At 35.6% G+C, this 20,425-nt stretch overlaps 3 protein-coding genes across 7 annotated transcripts; 1 reads left to right on the forward strand and 2 right to left on the reverse strand.

Annotated features, from left to right (window-relative positions):
- Positions 1–6,233: 6,233 nt before the first annotated feature.
- Positions 6,234–7,007, reverse strand: LOC140808629 (uncharacterized). Its single transcript, XM_073165757.1, has one exon. It carries the CDS (start codon positions 7,005–7,007, stop codon positions 6,234–6,236), a length of 774 nt encoding a protein of 257 aa, XP_073021858.1.
- A 914-nt stretch (positions 7,008–7,921) lies between these two features.
- LOC140808639 (uncharacterized) lies at positions 7,922–8,881 on the forward strand. Its single transcript, XM_073165769.1, has 3 exons — positions 7,922–8,015; positions 8,094–8,218; positions 8,306–8,881. Exons 1-3 carry the CDS (start codon positions 7,922–7,924, stop codon positions 8,879–8,881), a joined length of 795 nt encoding a protein of 264 aa, XP_073021870.1.
- A 2,528-nt stretch (positions 8,882–11,409) lies between these two features.
- On the reverse strand, positions 11,410–20,042 carry LOC140832358 (glyoxysomal fatty acid beta-oxidation multifunctional protein MFP-a-like). Of its 5 annotated transcripts, XR_012118107.1 has the most exons (19): positions 19,870–20,041; positions 18,892–18,963; positions 18,751–18,816; positions 18,623–18,676; positions 18,473–18,540; positions 17,863–17,944; positions 16,941–16,996; positions 16,565–16,867; positions 16,399–16,485; positions 15,571–15,745; positions 15,386–15,507; positions 14,897–15,060; positions 14,553–14,807; positions 14,097–14,218; positions 13,856–13,977; positions 13,088–13,236; positions 12,875–13,013; positions 12,419–12,602; positions 11,410–12,299 (listed from the first exon to the last, which is right to left on the reverse strand). XR_012118107.1 is itself a non-coding variant. In XM_073196349.1 (18 exons), exons 1-18 carry the CDS (start codon positions 19,958–19,960, stop codon positions 12,567–12,569), a joined length of 2,124 nt encoding a protein of 707 aa, XP_073052450.1. In that variant the 5' UTR covers positions 19,961–20,042; the 3' UTR covers positions 11,410–12,566. The 5 variants fall into 5 exon arrangements, 4 of the variants coding, with proteins under 4 accessions (XP_073052450.1, XP_073052438.1, XP_073052457.1 ...); XM_073196349.1 differs by having other exon boundaries at positions 11,410–12,602; positions 18,751–18,777; positions 19,870–20,042; XM_073196337.1 differs by having other exon boundaries at positions 11,410–12,602.
- Positions 20,043–20,425: the final 383 nt, after the last annotated feature.

Consider the following 20,425-nt stretch of genomic DNA (forward strand, 5'->3'; position numbering starts at 1 on the left):
GATTGAGCATGCTAATCATCTGAGGACTGTGTTGAGAATTTTGAGGGCAGAGAAACTGAATGATAAATTGTCGAAATGCGAGTTGTGGCTGAAACAGGTTGTGTTTTTGGGTCACATTATATCGGGAGACGGTATATCAGTTGATCCCAGTAAGGTTGAAGCCGTGATTAGTTGGCCGAGACCTACATCTGTGCCGGAAATTCGCAGTTTTATGGGTTTGGCAGGATATTATCGCCGATTCATTAAAGATTTTTCGAGTATTGCCAAACCGATTACACAATTGACTCAGAAGAATGCTCCATTTGTGTGGACAGAAGACTGTGAATCCAGTTTTCTTGAGTTGAAAAAGAGACTGACCAGTGCGCCTGTGTTGACAATTCCTTCAGGCACTGGTGATTCCGTCGTTTACTGTGATGCATCTCACCGAGGATTGGGTTGTGTTTTGATGCAGCGGGGGCATGTGATTGCTTATGCCTCGAGACAGCTGAAACCCCATGAAACTCGTTACCCAATTCATGATCTTGAATTGGCAGCCATAGTCTTTGCATTGAAGATATGGCGACATTACCTGTACGGTGAGAAATTCGAAATATATTCTGATCATAAAAGCTTGAAATATCTGTTTTCACAATCTGAATTGAATATGAGACAGCGAAGATGGCTGGATTTATTGAAAGACTTTGATTGTGAAATCAAGTATTATTCAGGGAAGTCCAATGCAGCAGCTGATGCACTGAGTCGAAAGGTATGTGCACTATCCTTATCGACGATTGGTGTATCGAATTTGATTAAAGACTGCTGTTTGTCTGGATTAATATTTGAGACAGATCGTCAGCCTCTGAGATTGTGTGTTGTTCGAGCTGAACCAGAGCTGCTTTTTAAAATTAAAACAGCTCAGAAAGTTGATCAGAATGTACAGAATTCGATTGCGATGGTCAGAACTGGACATCAATCGGAATATCAGGTTCGTGACAATGTCTTGTATGTGAATAATCGTATTGTTGTGCCAAATGTTTCAGATTTGAGACAGCGAATACTGGCAGAAGCGCACAACAGTCGTTTTAGCATTCATCCTGGTGGCAGGAAAATGTATAATGATTTAAAGACACAGTATTGGTGGAAACAAATGAAATCTGATGTGACTAAATTTGTAGCCAAGTGTCTGAATTGCCAACAGGTGAAAGCTGAAAGAAAGAAGCCAGGAGGATTGTTGCAGAGTTTGTCCATTCCTGAATGGAAATGGGATCACATTTCCATGGATTTTGTGACGCAGTTACCGAGATCCTCCAAAGGTTGTGATGCGATTTGGGTCGTGATTGATCGATTGACCAAATCTGCATGTTTTATTCCATACAAGATGACATATAGATATGATCAGATGGCCGATATCTATGTCCGAGAAGTGATTAGAATGCAGGGAGTGCCGAAGTCGATTGTTTCAGACCGTGATCCTCGGTTCACTTCGCACTTCTGGCAGAGTTTGCAGCAAACTCTGGGTACAAAGCTACATTTAAGTACCGCTTATCATCCACAGACTGATGGACAGTCAGAGCGTACGATTCAGACACTGGAGGATATGCTGAGAGCCGTAGTGCTTGATTTTAGCACTAATTGGCAAGATGCATTACCACTTTGCGAATTTTCGTACAACAACAGCTATCAGACAAGTATTGAGATGGCCCCATTTGAAGCGTTGTACGGAAAGAAATGCAGATCCCCTCTTTACTGGGATGATATCTCTGAAGTTCCTGAGACTGGACCTGATATGATCAGAGATATGACTGAAAAAGTTAAATTGATTCAGAAAAAAATGAAGGCAGCTCAAGACCGACAAGCCAAATATGCCAACCTCAGACGACGACCGTTGGTATTTGAAACTGGAGACCGAGTATTCCTTAAGATTTCACCTTTCAGAGGAGTTGTCAGATTTGGCAAGAAAGGGAAATTGTCTCCAAGATATGTTGATCCTTATGAGATTCTCGAGAAGATAGGAGATCGTGCCTATCGACTAGCTTTACCGCCTTCATTATCTGGAATACATGATGTCTTTCATGTATCAATGCTGCGGAAGTATCTCCCTGCTGATTCTCACGTGATTCAGCCAGACGAGACCGAGCTGGATGAGACATTGAGTTATGTCGAGAAAACGATCCGGATTATCGATCGTAAAGAAAAACAGCTCAGAACAAAGATTATTCCACTCGTGAAAGTGCAGTGGACTCGTCATGTCATTGAAAAAGCTACTTGGGAGACTGAATCACATATGAGACAGGAGTTCCCAGAGTTATTCCACTAACATGAGTTTCCTATTTCAGTTTCTGGTATTTCTGATTTGATTGCCTGTGATTTCGAGGACGAAATCATGTCTCAGAGGGGGAGAATTGTAAGGCCCGAGATTATATCATTTTAATCCGAGATTATTTAATTTACGAATTTTGGAATGATGAATTAAATTCCACGATTTTTGTAATTAATTAGGATTGAAATGGAATTAAAAAGAGTTTTGAGGACCAAATTGCAAATAGTGAAGATTTGAGGGACTAAAGTGCAAATATGGATTTGAGTGGACACATGTCATCACCTTGCAACTTAAATGTTAATCTTCATTTCCAATTTCACATTCACGAGAGAAAACCGAGAAGCTCCATGAATTAATCCTCAACGTTTCCTTACACCATAGAAATTTTATTGTATGATATCCGGTTATCAGAATTTGAATCCGAATACAGTTCTGTGATCCTAGCGACGACAGCTACAACTGGGCGTAAGTTTTGCTACGTTTTGACATGTCTTGAAATTATGATATTGTCAGAATTGAATGAAATTCATATATGGTGTTCTTGATATGTTAGACATCGTAGAATCGAAGTCAGATTGAGAAACGGACTGATTATGAAATTGTTATGAATTTTTAGGGTATATTGAGTTATACCGGACAGAGTTGAATTGTGATTGGATTACGGATTGTATTGGATATGGGTTATGGATTGTAACTGTTATCTGGTGATATGGTATTGACGGGGATACTGAAATTATACCGTTATACCGTTGATTTTGAATTAAATCCAGATTGATCAGATTGTTATTGACTTGAAAGGTATATTGATATGAGATTATTGATATTGTCATTGCCAGACAGGCTGTGAGTTCAGGATATCGACTGAGCCAGAAACCGACGAAAGAAAGGTATAAGTCAATGTGGTATTGGGAGATCGACTTGAGTCGGATTAGACTTGAGTTTCCCTAAATCACATACTTTACTTTATTGCATTGATATTTGCATTGAATTGACTGATGTACTTGTTCTCTTGACTATAGTTAGCAGGTATCAGATGAGTTATCTTGTGACAGAAGTTCCTGATAGTGGTGGAATCGCCACAGGAACATTGCACGATGTCTCAGGATAATGATATTAGCGATAGAGCTACAGTCCATGACGGATAGGTCAGGACTCCAGATGTTTGGTTATATCGAGTAATAGGAATTGGAATTCTTCTATTACGGAATTCGATATAGGAACACCGGATATGGTTATATCGAGTAATAGGAACAGAGTTCCTTCTATTACGGAATTCGATATAGAAATACCACATTTGGAAACCGGGATCCCTAGACTAGGATTGAGTCTAGTCTTAAATGATGTAGCTACGAGTATCGTTGATTCTTGTTTATGTTTCGGATTATGATACATATTCATGTTACCTGATTACATGCTTTATATTTGTTTATATGATTGCATGTTTCATTGATTTATACTGGGAGTATATTCTCACCGGTTTATCCGGCTGTTGTCTTGTCTGTATGTGTACATGACAACAGGTGGGACAGGATCAGGGTCCAGGAGATGAGGAGAGATCGTGATTAGAGTGGAGGCTCCGGACTTGGATTAGAGATAGGGTTGAACACTTGACATTAGTTGTTAAACCTTAGTTTATTTTGAATGCATGCAGTACAGGACTTGTATTGTATTTTATACTGATATGTATATGAGTTTGATGTCACTACGTTCCGCATTTAAAAAAAAAAAAAATTTAGACCCTGTTTTAATTGATTAATTAGTCTCAATTATGATTGAGAACTTGATTAGCGTCCGGGTCCCCACAGTTACTATCATGTGCTCAACCTTAATGTAATGAAATAGATAAAATATAGATAAATATATATGGTATATGTTATTTGTTATTTAACTCACTCCAAATATCAACCCTAATTTTTGTTCACATTCAACAAATAAAGTTTACGACCCCCTACTTTTATTAAAAGGTAAATAATTTTCTTCATGAATTATACTTTATTTTTCGTTTCAAATAGTCTTTATAAATATACATTTATATTTATATTTGTAGATTAATCTATTAAAAGGTACTCACAAATTTACTTCCGATATAGGCACTGTAATATGCTTAGAGATAATATTAATTAAATATATAACTAAAGCACACATCACATTATTTAAATTTTTTCATGAGTTATAATTGAATTATGAGTTTTATATAAATTTAATGTGCGACTTGAGTAATTAATAAGTGGATAGTCTAAGGAAATTAAATAAATTATGAATAGAGCTTGAATGTGTAGACTATTGAAAGATGACATTCATTGTTTTTGAGGATTTCTTTGTCCTTTCATTTTGTGGTTTGTTATTTCGACTCAAAAAATTATTTGATTTTGTAGTTTCAACAATCATAGAGACTAAAAGTGTAGTTTCTACAAAAATTATCTTCGATCAACAATCTCGCAAGATAGACTAAATGGGTTAACTATGTTGTCGATTGAGAAAGAAATGGTTTGACAATTAGGTTACATAGATTTAATAAATATTTTCTCCTCTAAAAAACTAGACGAGTAGTAGTGATGTAGTTATTATAAATATTTATTGAGTTGTTATTGATGTAATATATTAGTTTTGATATATTCATGTATTTATTAGTACATGTGTTATTTGCAAATTGAATTTTATATTTATTACTGCAACAAAATGGCTCATTTTTCAATTTTCGTTTCAGACTTCATTTAAGAGAGATACAACTATTATATCATCTTCCAACTGGGATGGTGATGAAAATGTTTAACAAACTATGTTGTCTCTAACTATGCCTTTTTCCCCAAACTATTGGTTATAATCAATCCCAGAAAGTTCTCCAACATGTAATACATACAATGATTGTTGTACATATTCCTACAAATATCCTAAATCATTTTTTATAACTTGTGAATATCGTGTTAGTAAACGTTGAAAAAAAAATTATTATGGATAATTCTTTCGCAAAACTTTGTGAACACAATCTAAGGCCATCTCCAACCCATATCCTCTATTTTTCATCCTCTATCCTCTAAAATAGAGATTCACGATCTCTATTTTTAATAACTTTCTCCAACCCATATCCTCTAAATATTACCAAATACTCTATTTCTTTAATTTATTTCATTTTCAATTCATTTCCTTTAAATATTAAGAAATACTCTATTTCTTTAATTTATTTTATTTTCAACACATATCTTTTAAATATTACCAAATATTTCATTTCTCTAATTTATTTCATTTTCAAATACACACACATATATATATATAATTAATTAATTTCATAATGTATTATTTAACTAAACTTAATTAATTCACTAAACATAACACAACTACATGTGTATTCGACTCGTTTATTTAAAACAATACATTTATTTTGTCATCAAATTGCAAACAAAAGATAACATTAATCAAACACACATAAAATATAAATCAAGACAAACATAAACGACACATGATTTAAAGAACAACACACAAATTGACCATTAAAAATACTAATATTCCGAATTACTGTACTCCTCCCACAAATGGTCAATAAGAGCATCTCGGAGTGCATAGTGAGCCGATTTATCTTTTATTTTACGATGGCGTGCAAGAAACTCTTGAAATCGGATATGCTCATCGCGTGTCATTTCAACATCTGGGATGGGTGCCTCGCGATAATCTGTGACTGGCACATTCAATTCCCTTTCGTCTTCAATAATCATATTATGCATTATAATGCATGTTGTCATGATATCATGCAGCACTTGTTTGCTCCAAACTCGTGCAGGTCCAGTGATTATCGCTCACTTTGATTGCAATACTCCAAATGCTCATTCAACATCTTTTCTACAACTTTCTTGTCTTGCTGCAAAATATTTCTTCTTTGGACCTTGTGGATTGTGGATTGTTTGCACTAGAGTAGTCCACTTTGGATATATACCATCTGCTAGGTAGTATCCCATGGTATATTCTTTCCGTGTATGACATAGTTAGCAGGGGGAGCTACACCATTGGCCAAATTAACAAAGAGATGGGATTTTGATAACACATTAATGTCATTGTTTGAACCTGGCAAACCAAAGTATGCATGCCATATCCACAACTCGTAATCCGCTACGGCCTCCAAAATGATGGTTGGTTTTCCGCTACGACCAGCATACTGTCTAGCCCAACCTGTTGGATAGTTTTTCCACTTCCAATGCATACAATCTAGGCTTCCTAGCATCCCCGGGAATCCGCGTTGTTTTCCAATAAGGAGAATCCTTTCAATGTCCTCAGCATTTGGAGACCGAAGATACCAGTCACCAAAAACCTCCACCACAGCCCGACAAAATCTTTTTAAACTTTCAATCGCAGTAGACTCCCTGATTTTAATATACTCATCCGTTGAATCTGCCGCCATACCATATGCTAAGATACGCATTGCAGCTGTTATCTTCTGGTATGGGGACAACCCAGGCCTCCCCAACGCATCTACTTTCTGTACGAAGTAATTGTCATGTTGTTGAACGGATTCCATAATTCGCAAGAATAGCCGACGAGACATTCGAAAACGTCTCTTGAACATTGATTCATTGTACATTGGAGACTCAAAAAAATAGTCATTGTACAAGCGTTGTTTGGCAGCTAATCTGTCTCGATTAATCACAACATGGCCAGTGATCGAGCCTTGGCGGTGCAAATTATCATTTTTGGATGTAATTGGAGACAACGGTAGCATTGTTTATGAGTTGGCTAAAAACCATTTGTTGTTTGTCAATGCGATTCAACTCATTCTGTATGTTGGCACTAGGTTGATCTTCGTCGTCAGATGACGATGAGGACGCATAGAAAGAAAAACTTGAAGGACCTCCTTCATGAAAATTCATTTTTGAGCAAGTTGAGTATATCAAGAAGTCACTGGTCTTTAAATAAGTGGTGACACTTATTAGTTTAGTTATGTTAGATATTTTAATTTATTTTTAATATTATATGGAATAAAAGCCAACTCATTTTTTTTGTCACGGGTTGTGTATTTCAATAAAGCCAACTGACAAAGGGGGTTGTCTAATTTATATAATGCATGTTGTCACGGGCTATGCATTTCCACTAAAAGCCAACTGAGGAGTTGTCTAGTTGCAGCCAGCTATCACGTGGTGTCTAGTCACAATCAGAGACAACTCAATAGCCCACTCTTGTCTATATACTAGTTGTCACGGGTTGTGCATTTCAAATAAAAGCCATGTGATGGGTTGTCTAGTTGCAGTCATCTATCACGTGTTGTCTAGTCATAATCATAGACAACTCATATGTGAACTCTTGTCTATATTTTTTTCAGTTGTCACGGGTTGTGTATTTGTTAGCAAAGAAAAGTCATCTGGCACGAGTTTTCACCCACTGATAAAGAAACTCTATAATATGTCATAGATGCATTGTACATTTAAAATAAAGTTCTTTCAATACACACCTTTAGATCAAAGTTCGTATCCCCAAACAAATCAATCTAAATAATTTAAATTTTTACCTTTAGATCAGATTTAATTTTAATTGAGAACATTGATCCAGATTTCTTATCAAAATGTTTTGGCTATAAATTGAAGCATCATACGAAGCATTGAGACCACTCCTATAAATTGAATAATTATTTACAATCAAATGACTTCATCAAAACGTGATGCTGCCTTCTCAATCAAGGAGGACAAACTACTCGTTATGGCTTATCTTGATGTCTCCCAAAATCCAATAATTGGTATAAACCAATCATGTGATAGGTTATGGTCACGAGTGGCAGCTACATACAACTAACAACTCGCTGGTAACTCAACAGAGCCTCGAACTACTAAGGTCCTCCAATGTCGCTGGTTCAACATAAACAAGATTGTCCAAAATTTTAGTTCATGTGTTAGCCAGGTGCAACTTAACCGTCCAAGTGGTGCTTCTGAGAAATACATTGTGAGTAATTAATGTTTTTTTCATATTTCCGTGAAACTATATTTTTTTTACTTTATGTGACTAAGATACAATTCATACTTATTATAGTTTGATCAAGCAAAAGCCTTATTTAAGCAATCAGTTGGGTCGACTTGGCGGTTGGATCATGTATGGTCTTTGCTTAAGGACCAAGAGAAGTTTAGGTCATCAAACGCTATTTTACCGAATTTCATACCAAACCGCAGGAATATCGACTCATCCCAATCTGACTATTCTCCCAACATAGAATCACCAACACCCGATTCTGGAGGGCTATCTGGGTTTGTTATAAACCTGGATGAAGATAATCCATCAGGAGGGAGTTCTCAGCGTCCAATTGGCATAAAAAAGGCCAAAGCCAAAAGAAAAGCTACTGAAGAACACATGAAGGACATTTCCACCATGGCCAAATGTACTGAGAAAATGGTGGCTGTTATGGAGAATGCTGAGGTAGATCGACAACAACTCATTGATGTTGAGAAACAAAGGAATGCGATAATGGCTTTTAAAGAAGAAAACAAAATACTAAGGATGAACCCTATGTGCGTTGATGAATCAGTCCGTGCATACTTGATCAAAGAACAACAAAAAATTTGGCAGAAAAGAATGGAGACGGGGGATGGCTCCAACGGAACTTCTACATAGTTTTGACAGTTCTTCGGAGGAACTTCACCATCCGAGTCCGACCTTCCACCATACTAGTGTACTCTCATGATTGCAATGAACTAAGAATGTGTTTATCTTTATTGTTGTGTGTGTGTGTGTGTTTTTTTTTTTTATTTTTGGTGATATGTTTATCTTTATTATTGTATGTGTTTCTTTATTGTCTACTTTATTATGTCTATAAATATCGCATGTTTATCAAGTTAAGTTAAATCGATAATAAATGTTTCTAGTAAATTATGTTATGTATTTTTTTTGTCATTACATTGTTCATTAATTCTATTTCGTGACTATTATAAATTGTAAATTATAATTAATTCATACAAAAAATAAAACAATTAAAATAAATTATTCAAATTATATAATTCAAAATATAAAATATAAAATGGACAAAAAAATTATTTAAAATGAAAACATTTAAAAAATTCAAAATTAAAAAAGTGGCCAAAAAATTATTTAACATTAAAAATAATTAAAAAAATTCGAAATTATTAAAAATTGGCCAAAAAAATTGATAAAACTACAAGGGTTATAGGGCATCTCCAACCGTTTTCCATAATGGAGGATTCCTCAATTATGGAAGATGAAATCTTCTCCAACCGTGCTCTATTTGCTTCCTCCATTTTAGAGTATGCAACAGTGATCCTCTATTTATGGAGGATCACTGTTCATATAGAGGATTGAAAAAGAGTGTGAAATGATTAAAAAATAGATATTTTAAAAATTGCAATATAGTACTTTTGAAAAAAAAATTAAAAAATATCACTCTTCATGGATCGACTGGGCTTGAAGTCACACACACACACTTAAGTCGACCAAAGCAGATTTGATCATTCTTTGGTCGACCAACCAAAGCACACTATACTTTGGTCGACCAAAGCATACCATAGCTTTGGTCGACCATGCTTGGACCAAAGCATTTGCTTTGGTCCACCATGCTCCAAAAGCATCGTCGCTTGCTTTGGTCGACGATGCTTTGGTCGACCATGCTTGTTTTGGTCGATCATGATGCTCTAAAGTATAGTCGATCAAAGCAAGATAGCAGATAAAGCTTGGGTCAATTTTGTTGATCAAAAGTTGTTTTAATTTTTTAGAGGATATGGGTTGAAAATGAAATAAATAGAGTATTTGGTAATATTTAGAAGATATGGGTTGGAGAAGTTTTTGAAAATAGATATCATAGATCTCTATTTTGGAGGATAGAAGATGAAAAATAGAGGATATGGATGGAGATGGCCTAAGTATGGTAAGACATGAGATTGGAAAAATGAAAAGGCAAAAACTTGTATGAATAGGTCTCTTGTGAGACGGTCTCACGAATCTTTATTTGTGAGACGGGTCAACCCTATCGATTTCCACAATAAAAAAATAATATTTTTAGTATAAAAAATAATATTCTTTCATGGATAATCCAAATAAGATATTCGTCTCACAAAATATGACCCGTGACCGGCTCATACAAATTTTTGTCTTTTTTAATTCTTTATTTTAAACACAATAATGTTTTCTTTAAAAAAAACACACATACGTACACAAGAATGTTATTTTTTTGTCCGATGATTCCAAGGGTTAAAAAATCCAGTCAGACCTATCAAATATCAAACCCTCGATATTTTCTTACACCTTTCGGGAGCTGTATAGGAGTGGTTGGGCTGTAGTTTTCATTTGGCAGGAATTATGAAAAGTAGACGTCAGTGAGGTTTTTTTTATATATATATAAAAATAATACGTCAGTGAAGTTAAAAACAGCTCGAATATTGTGATATTTTTAGTCTTACATTTTTTGTTTATCTATTATAATTTTTAAATTATGTTTTGATATCGATTTTATAATTAAATGACTACTATCATTAGTAAATTTTTACAATTATATTATTAAACATATGTGCAAAATAATTTTTTTAACAATATTATATAAATTTAACATAGAATTAGTAATTTAATTTACATGAATTTTAGGAGAATGATCAAAATTGATATCATGATATAATTACAGAGCCACATGATAAAATCCATCTCATCGGTGTTCACATAAGTACACAGTGAGTATGCAACATATCAAAACTATACACACACACGTGCGTTTCTCTCCCACCCAACTTTTGGAATATTTGAGTTCAATGAATAAAAATTAAGCAAAAAAAAGACAAAAAAAACTCGATTGAACAAGAATGTTCAAATGTACATCTTAAAAGCTGTGAAAAAATTTCTCAAGCAGCAAGGAAGATGCCCGTAAAGTGGCACCCGGCGATTTTCATGATATCCTACATCCAAATTACGTCTTTTGGGTGAAATAACATGTTTCAAATGTTTGATATCTATATAGACATGATCAAAGACATCAAAAAAAAAATTTTATTGTCAAATTTCTACATACATTACACTCATATTGCTTATGCTCAACTGCCTTCTTTACAAAAGTGAGTACACTCTATTACGGTCATTGTTCTTATAATTTACAGTATTGTTATTGTAAGAAGGAATTGTGGTATCATGGAGAAAAATGGGCACAAACCGAAGCACCAATAAGGGGCAAATTTCTTCTCGAGGAAAGAGTATTCAATACCGGCATCAACTCAAATTCCTGCAAATTTTTAGTGACATTCTCGACTCTCAAGATACACCAAAAACAATTTCAGAGCGGAAAGGGAGATGCATAGGCACCTGGAGGTGCTATTACCATGAGTTGCAAGTTTTCATGCATCATTGTGACCAAAAGATGTCTCTTGGTCACATTTTCGAGATTTGTGACATATCAATCCATCTGAATGAATTAACATAATGAGAGATAATAGCTCGCATGGGCTTAGCTCAGTTGGTCAGCAGCAGTAAATCTTGGAGCAATTACCAGGGATCGAGTCTCGCAAGCGGCAGTGTGGGAGTTAAATTCCCTCCAATGAGGGGGAGCTCCTTGTGCGCGGCGTAGCATAAGGTCTAGCTGCTGCTGGTTGACTGAGTCACCATGATTTACCTCCTCTCACATTCCTGTCGGGCCGGGGATGAGGGGCGCCTAAGGTGAGCGATTTCACCTTTTGGAGCAATAATGAGAGATAATATAACATCAACTTCGATAAGATTAAACAAAAGAAGAGCATTTTGAACTTCTCCTTCTTCCTTCTCAGAAGGATGTTTGCTCAATCTTATGGTTATGAAACTTATGATTTGTAGTGCTACTATCACAAGTTGGAAGTTGTAGTATCTTGGGAGATGATTGTCATATCCCGTAAGCATCATGTGTGGGACAAATTCGTTTCAAAGACAAAGAGCTTTCTCTTGCATCGACTTCAAATTTGCTAATATATCTTCGCGAATTTAGTTATCTTCGCGTTGCAGATCAAATGAAGTTGATAAGGAGAATCTCTACCAACACCAACCCGAGTGACCATTGACAGCCATGAAGCTGGCAAAACCATAGAGAAAGGTGAGGAGGGAGATGAGATTAGATGTATGAAAGATAGGGATGAAGAAGAAAACAGGAGGAACTGTTGGTAGAAAGTAGATTAGTACAATCCTGCTTACACGACAACACCTATACCAAAGGCAATTTAGGTTAAGGTCCTCCCATCATCTGACAATTTGCCACAACCAATAAGCCAACTCCCACCTTCATAACTTGATGCATCCAGGACAATCTATTCCTAAGGTGGATCAGCTTTTAAATTTTATTTCACAATCTGGATTTACCATGATTTGTTCCATTTACCTGCATTGTTGACACACAAAAAAACCTCAGAGAAAATTAAGGTTGTAAACCCAAGCAAATATTTTATTGTCTTCAACCAGGTCTTAGTCCAACAGTTATAGTTTTGTTTGAAGTTAAACTTCTAGACGGTGAGGTTCAAAGCAAGCTAACTTATCACATGAATACACAATAAAGTAAAAATCAGTTGTGGTTTTAGATATCCACACACCCCACAATAAGCAAAGTCGCAATTTCAGAATAAGTTCCAAAGAAAAAAGTATAGATGAACTCACAAACGATACTCCCATTGCTGCACATTCAGTTATGTAGGCACAGGGCTTGAAAAATTCTCCATGTACCTTTGACCAATTTTCCATAATCGTATGAACATAAGCAGAGCCAAAGGTATCAGACCAGTAAATGATTCCTCCCCTGGGTTGGTTTACACAAATCAGTATCTTATATTAGTTAGAAGGAAACAGATAAACGAGAAAGGAAATGCAAACCTATATGCTGGGAATCCCATCCCCAAAACAGAAGCAACATCAAGATCAGATGGCCTAGTTACAATTCCCTTTGAAATGAGTTGGCATGCCTCATTCAAAGCAGGAAAAAGGATCATTTCAACAATCTCATCATTGGACAATTTCGTTAACTGTACCAGAGAAAAGTGACAACATGACGATGCTTGGTTAGAAATCCGCAATACAAACAAAATATTTGGATATACTTCTTAACCATCAACTTGAGAAAACAGAAAGGAAATATTCGCCAATTATAAGATCCTCCAAAATTAACGTATCATGCAGTAGAATGTAGAACGTGCTTTAAAAATCATAAATAAAATAGACTCCAAGATGAATGCGCTAAAGAGCATGGACAGATCATAAAGAGTGAATTTTGAGTTCCTAATACATAACTGGAGGTTTTAATGGTGGATCAGACATAGCACATGGTGCAGGATCAAAACCGAAAGAGAAATGTGAAGCATGGAGGTGTAGATCATTGATTCTTGTAGAATTTGTTGCATAACATGACAGGTAAAAATACAAAATTCCATGTATTACAAAAATATCTACATCGAACCTGGACCTTTTTGACAGACCAAGCTATTTATAGGAATAATTTATGTTTGTTATATGATTGGTTTGCACTTGGGGCAAGGGAAATAACACTTTCCATGTGTTCAGCTAGGTCTGGTAAAAAAAATATTTTCTTCTCTTTTTTTGGGGGGGAGGTGGGGGGTCGTGGTGCAAGCAGATGGAGAGAGGGACCTTGGACTCGATGGTCATGTATGATGTATTCCCAGCCTTTTGTAGGTATTTTTTTATCTCGTCATTTGGGGTAGCCATGCCACAGTTGTCGTATTTGTAGAAACCCTTGGCATTGGATTCACCTGAAATAAATGCCAAAGTATAATAATTTCATTGCAAGCCCACAAATGTCCTAAAAATATATAACCAAAACATTTGCACCCATAAAAGCCCAAAAAGCAAGAAAACATGGATAAGTCACCTTCATAATCATGCTGTCGCAAAATTGAAATCAGTTTGATAACGTAGGAACTATCACGGAGATTCTCAACACATCTCCTGCCAATCGCTTCAAAAACTTGAAGTCCAAGCATATCTATCGTCCTGCAACAATTTCATCACCAAAATAGATGGATGAAATAGTTCTGCAAAAAGGAAAACCTGAAAAATCGTAACAAGAATTCTAATTGAAGTGGTCTGATGCTGTGGATTGCTAAGACAGAATTTTTTTTCCTGCCAGTTTTTAAAACAGAAAACAGCCTTTGGATTTTGCATTTTTCGTTCACACAAAAATGGTGTTACAAAATTTGATTCCATTTTCTCAAATATCTTGGGGATGGTACTGTTTCACAAGTTGTGATCTGATCAAATTGATCTCAAACACAGGAAATCTATATTCTTGCACAACCTCAAATTAGGTTTATAATTTCCAGCATACCTAAATGGACCTAATAGCATCCCAAAGCTTGTAAAAGCCTGATCAATCAGGTACAAATCTACACCTCTTTCAGCTAGAAATATTGCTGAATGCAAAAATTTGATAAGCAAGCTGTTGATTGAATGACCTTCCGAATCACCAACTACGATAGGGGTTTTCCTCATTTTCTTCCCAAAATCCATTAAATCAACGATCACTTGTGGAGATGTATTACTCATACGAACAATTTCCACAAGGGGCAGGTCAGGAGATGGGCTGCACCCAAATCGTGAGATAGAATTTAAAACAAATGCATACAACAGATAGTTAAAATCAAATAAGTATCAATGTATCATTATAATTACCAGAAAAAGTGAATCCCGGCCATCCTATCATGGCATTTTGTCTTTTCTCCAATCGATTTCGAACTGAATGTTAAGCTATTACTGGTAAAAATACAATGTGGTGGGCAGATTTTCTCAAGATCAGCGAAAATCTCTAGCTGCGAGGACAAACTTTCTGCTTCAGCCTGCCCAAATTTTAGATGAAAGAGATCAGTCATCAGTCCTTTTAACCCAAATATTTCCACACAATTATCAAATTATTTGGTAACTTGTGCTTTTAGGATCCAATCTTGAGGGAAAGAGCATAATGTCACATGGAAAAATATCAAAGTACACACATTAAGGAGATCAAATTTCAAGAGAGAATTTTTTTTAAAAAAAATCCTAAACAACTTCTCTGATCCAAGGACTTTAGCATAATTAAACAGTTCTAGGTGCCCATGCACTTGAATGAGAATAAACATGATAAAACAAGAAAATGCACATATCTAGTTGAATTGTAAAACCAACCTCTATGACTAACTCAACATCTTTAAAGTCGTCGTAATCAATAACACCCTTTAATAAACTGAAAACCTTTTCAGGCCTATATTGATCTGCCTTTCCATTCTTGACATGATTTTGCAGTTTTCCTGTCACAAAATGACATTAGTTTCAAAAATATATTTTTTCACATTTTCTTAGTGGACGCTCACCCTTGACTCTGTCGATCTGCTCCAGTAAACTCTTTTCATCCTTCTCTTTCAGAATGACTTGGTAGTTACTAAGTACCAACAATTTTGCCACTTCAGAGCTCATGGCTACCCCACCAATAAGAGCAACCTTATTAAATTTTCTTGGCAGTAACTTCCTCTCAGTAATACCAGGAATCTGATGCCAGTATATTATCATATGACCATCAGAGGATAGAATCAGATGGAATGGTCCTTTTGAACATTGGTATTTAAATAGAATGAAACAGAGAGAGAAAGACAGAGGGAAGAGATTTGACAAAAAAAATTAGAGGGCTAATGATGCATGCCAAGACAAGCCACTACATTGCTAATAAAGCAACATTACTTCTAAATAAATGATTAGGGATGTACAGGAATCGGACCGGTTCACAAGCTTCTCAAGTCAGCTAAAAAATTATTCGATTCATATTCGAAATTACTGAATTTGAACACGTTTTTTTCGAATTGAACTCAAGCTCAAATTATTTTATTCCATAGTTCGCGAACTGCTCGTGAGTTTTAATATTTTGTTAATATAATATAAAATGATTATAGATCAAATAAATATATTTTGAGTCTTTCTTATTGAGCAACAGTTTGAATAGCTCGCAAACATGAATATTATGAGCCAAGCTAGAGCTCTAATTCGGCAAGCTCTAAATCGAGCTAGAGTTCGAATTTAAGTCTTATTTTTTTCTTGATATTCAGCTTGATTCGATTTATTTGAACTCCTATTCATGGTCATAAAAAACCATTATTCATTTTTACTCCAAGTGTTAATATAAGTAAGATACAAAGATTAGTACTAACCTTAAAAACTAGACGTTGGGCGAAAAATACATGGACAAGGCTCTTACAAATGCTAGATTGTCGAAGTTCTTGCAGAGCTTCTGCTTCCTGCCATATTAAAGAAAAATCATCATAAACTTGGTGTATCTTAATGTTCCAATAGCATAAAAAGTTACACCTGTAATACCTTCCACAGGCCATTACGAGGACCTGAAACAATTCCATGTTCAATAACATCGATGCATACCAATTGGTACACCAGGTTTGGATTTTCCCTCTGGACTTCAAGCCGAGCTGATTTAAGTATCGCCTTAGCTTCAATAAATGGTTCTAGTTTGTCGATTTTATAAAGACTAATGATCCATGGTCTCCTAAACTCTGATATATCCAACGCCCATTGACGAGCTACTCCAAGCAGCTCATCTGTGGGAGCAATTGCATCCACAAGGGTCAAACTTCGAGCTTCCTCTCCACTTACTCGCTTCGACATCTAGTTAGACACAAAAGAAGGTTCCATATATGAAGGGAAAAAACTCAAAACATGAAAAGTACCAACTTCATACCAAAATCATTTCAAGAGCGTTGGTAAGGCCCACAAGCCTGGGTAGCCTCTGCGTCCCTGGAGCAAATCAAAGTTCCATAACTAATTTCTACACCATATGATATAAAAAAAACAACCATCCTACTATCTGTCAACACATCGAGTATTCAGCAAACACATATCTAATCCAGTCTAGTGAAGGCAGTATCGTGAAAGTAGTCTGGAAAAAACCACATTTTTGTTCTCAAGTAATTTTAACGTAAAAAAAGATTATGAGGTTATCAACACTCCACAGTCCAAATGACGCAGATCCAAACTACGGATGCATTTTATGATCATATTCAACAGCTGATGATATCCTAAACGAAAAAAGCATATAAAAGAAACATGTTCAAATAGCTCTAGCAATTAAACTAGACAAAAGGTGTGAACTATTTTATGGTCATGGAAAATGGAATATTCCGTGAGAAATATTGAACAGCATAAAACATCATTCTGACAGAAGGAAATAGCTCCTGTCAACATTCAGCAAAAAATTTCACTCCAACTAATCAACAAATGATTGTCAATTGTCGAATCACATAGAACTGAAATAGATGTTCTATGTGATTCGTCACTTTTTGCAATCAACCATGAACCACCTAATGAGACAAAAAAGAATGAAAAATAATATTACTCACTCCTGTTATTTGAAGATCCATGTAGTGATGGTGCAGGGTATGTTTAAATCTAGAGGAGGAAAAAGGGGAAAAAAAAGCTAATGGGTACAAGTTAGTGATGAACAAGAATTCTATGAGAACAAAATCACTAATTGTTTGAGCATTTATTAAAAGGAAGTTAGAAAATTTAATTTGAAAAAGAGATATTATTGAAATATTTCACAGAAAGAGACCATCAGGGCACCAAAATATTTCCATGCATGAAAGGATATCACTTATCAGTACCACCAAGTCCAGGAAGAATCCCATACTGAAGTTCAGGAAGGCCTAATTGTGCAGTGGAAGTTGATATGCGAGCATGACAGGCCTGCAAAAGGGAAAAAAATAAGGATTTTACAAGTTTTATACCCAAAAATCGTACCTACATCTCCGAAGGTTCCCTGAACTTATTGATGTATCTATTAATACAATAAACTCTTGAGGCCGGTAGATTACTTCAGCAATCACATTTGGGAAAAAACAAAAACTGTGTAGTTACTATGAATTTATGAAGAGTTGACTTTGAATTAGTGTGATAAAGGAAAGAAACAGTAGAATACATGTGAGGCAAGTTAAATAGTTGTCCATGGTACCAGTATTTAGATACAACTTATTCCACAATTTCCAAAAACAAGAAGAAAGTGGGTTTAACTGGACTAAGAAAATGTGTAATTCCCATCTCAATTTTCTTTTGGTATTTAACGGAAACTTCAATATCAAAACTGAAATATCAACAGATGGGGTAGAGGTATGATTTATAAAGTTGCATGGACTTTATCGCCAAACAGAGAGAAAGTTCACGGTACCAGATATTAACAACAGAAAGAAGAAAGCAAGTGAAAAAGACCATACATACAAGAGCAATTTCCAGTCCACCACCAAAAGCAGGACCATCAATAGCAGCTACTAAAGGCTTTCTTGCACCTATAATAAAATAGTTACTGGCAAAACATGAACATAATAAATCTCCTTAAAAGCACAGGAGCTGCGGCTGGTAATGTAATACCTTCCAAAATATCAGTGACAATTTCAATTGACATAAATCCAAGCTCTTTTTTTGCTGTTACAGTATTTGAGCTCTCAGAACAACCTAAACCTCTTCAAGGTATTTCAAGGGAAAATAATCATTCTTACTCTTTTTCCCTTGCATTCCACCAAAAGCTGTCACATCAAAACCAGCAGAGAACTTTCCTTTCAAACCTGTTCAGCTAACCAGTGGATTAAATTCACAATAAGATCATCTATCAGCATGAAAAACTACTTCATCTTTCTTACCAGTAACTACAATCGCTTTCACGTCATCTCTTAATAGAGCTCCTTCAATAGTCATTTTTAAGTCGAGCATCACTACAAAACGGGAAACCTCTTATTAACTTTTTCAAATCAAGGAGAATATAGGAATGGATCCAGGAGAACACCCTAAACAGTAAGCTCAAAAGATTGTAGAATTTTCCTGTTGCAACTTATAGATATAAAATACTAAAATAGCGGATAGGACCTGGCAGCTTATTGGAACTCACTTCAAATGGCTTTTCTACAGCTACAGAATTCGTACATTCAGTAGGATTTGTTTGGATAAATATGAGTTATTCGGGACTGCATAACTTTGAGCTGTCTGCCAAAATGCTTTTAAACTTGTCAATGAAGTTTCTGGCACCATCCTTGCTCCAAAAGGAAAGGAGAATCCATTTCCACCCTCTCCATTCTTAGCATAGTTTTATACGGGACTTACCTTTAGTGTTACGAATGCACGATTTGTACACCCTTTTGTATCATATCCAAATCAAATTAGAAACAGTTCGAACTAAAAAGAAGACGATACTTGTAGAGATACCCACCATGTGGACAAAACCATATTCAAATTCGAGCAACAATAGATGAAATCTACATGAATTTAAGCCCCAGTATAAAGCAAAATATGTTGTCAGATAATTTTGCCAATGTGTGCCTACGAATACTCTTGTGATGGTACAAGTCTACAAGATAAGGAGGAAATGAAGGCTTCATCCCACTGTATTATTTCTAGCACTCCATTGATTTCAGCCGGAATAAAGCAGTTAATACTGATAGATACTAACACTCGGCAAATTCATATATCAATCTCCGTTGAGTTTTCCGACAAGGTGAGCACAGTACGATAGCATCATTCTATTCCAGACTAAAATATCTTGACAAGTTCTTTCGATCATCGATCATCATCACCACCGGAGAACAGAATAAGAAAGTTGAACAAAAATCGGGTTTGAAATATACCGGCAGATGAGAGCAGATTGAGAGGTGGATTGTTGATCGCGACAACGGCCACTCCATCGGTTCCGACATCCACCGCTGTTTTCCCGACCATCGCGCGGCTTCGCTTTGGTTTCTAGTGGTCGTGCAGGCTTTATGAGAGATGCCAATGGTAGATAAATTTGGGTCCAAAACATTCTCGTTTGCAAATTATACCACCACGAATATTATTTTTCAAAATAATATATTTTATTGTAATATCATGTTAAAAAAATGATTATTTGTAATTATATTGCATGATTACATATAATTATTCATAAAAAATTGCTAAAAAAATAAATCGTTTATGCACCGCCTAGGCGGTTGAGGGCAGACCTGAGGCAGTCATTGTCCACCTCGCCACCGTCTCCCGTCATTTATAACATTGATTACTATTATTTATTTTATTATCACAAAAACTCCCGTAAGACGGTTACACGATCAATTTTGTAAATCGGATATCCAATTTGACCCAATTCACAAAAGAATGGGTTTCATGTGAGATCGTCTCACAAATCATAATCTGTGAGACAGGTCAACC

Source organism: Primulina eburnea, chromosome 1, assembly GCF_022965805.1.
Source record: "Primulina eburnea isolate SZY01 chromosome 1, ASM2296580v1, whole genome shotgun sequence".
NCBI classification, from domain to species: domain Eukaryota; kingdom Viridiplantae; phylum Streptophyta; class Magnoliopsida; order Lamiales; family Gesneriaceae; genus Primulina; species Primulina eburnea.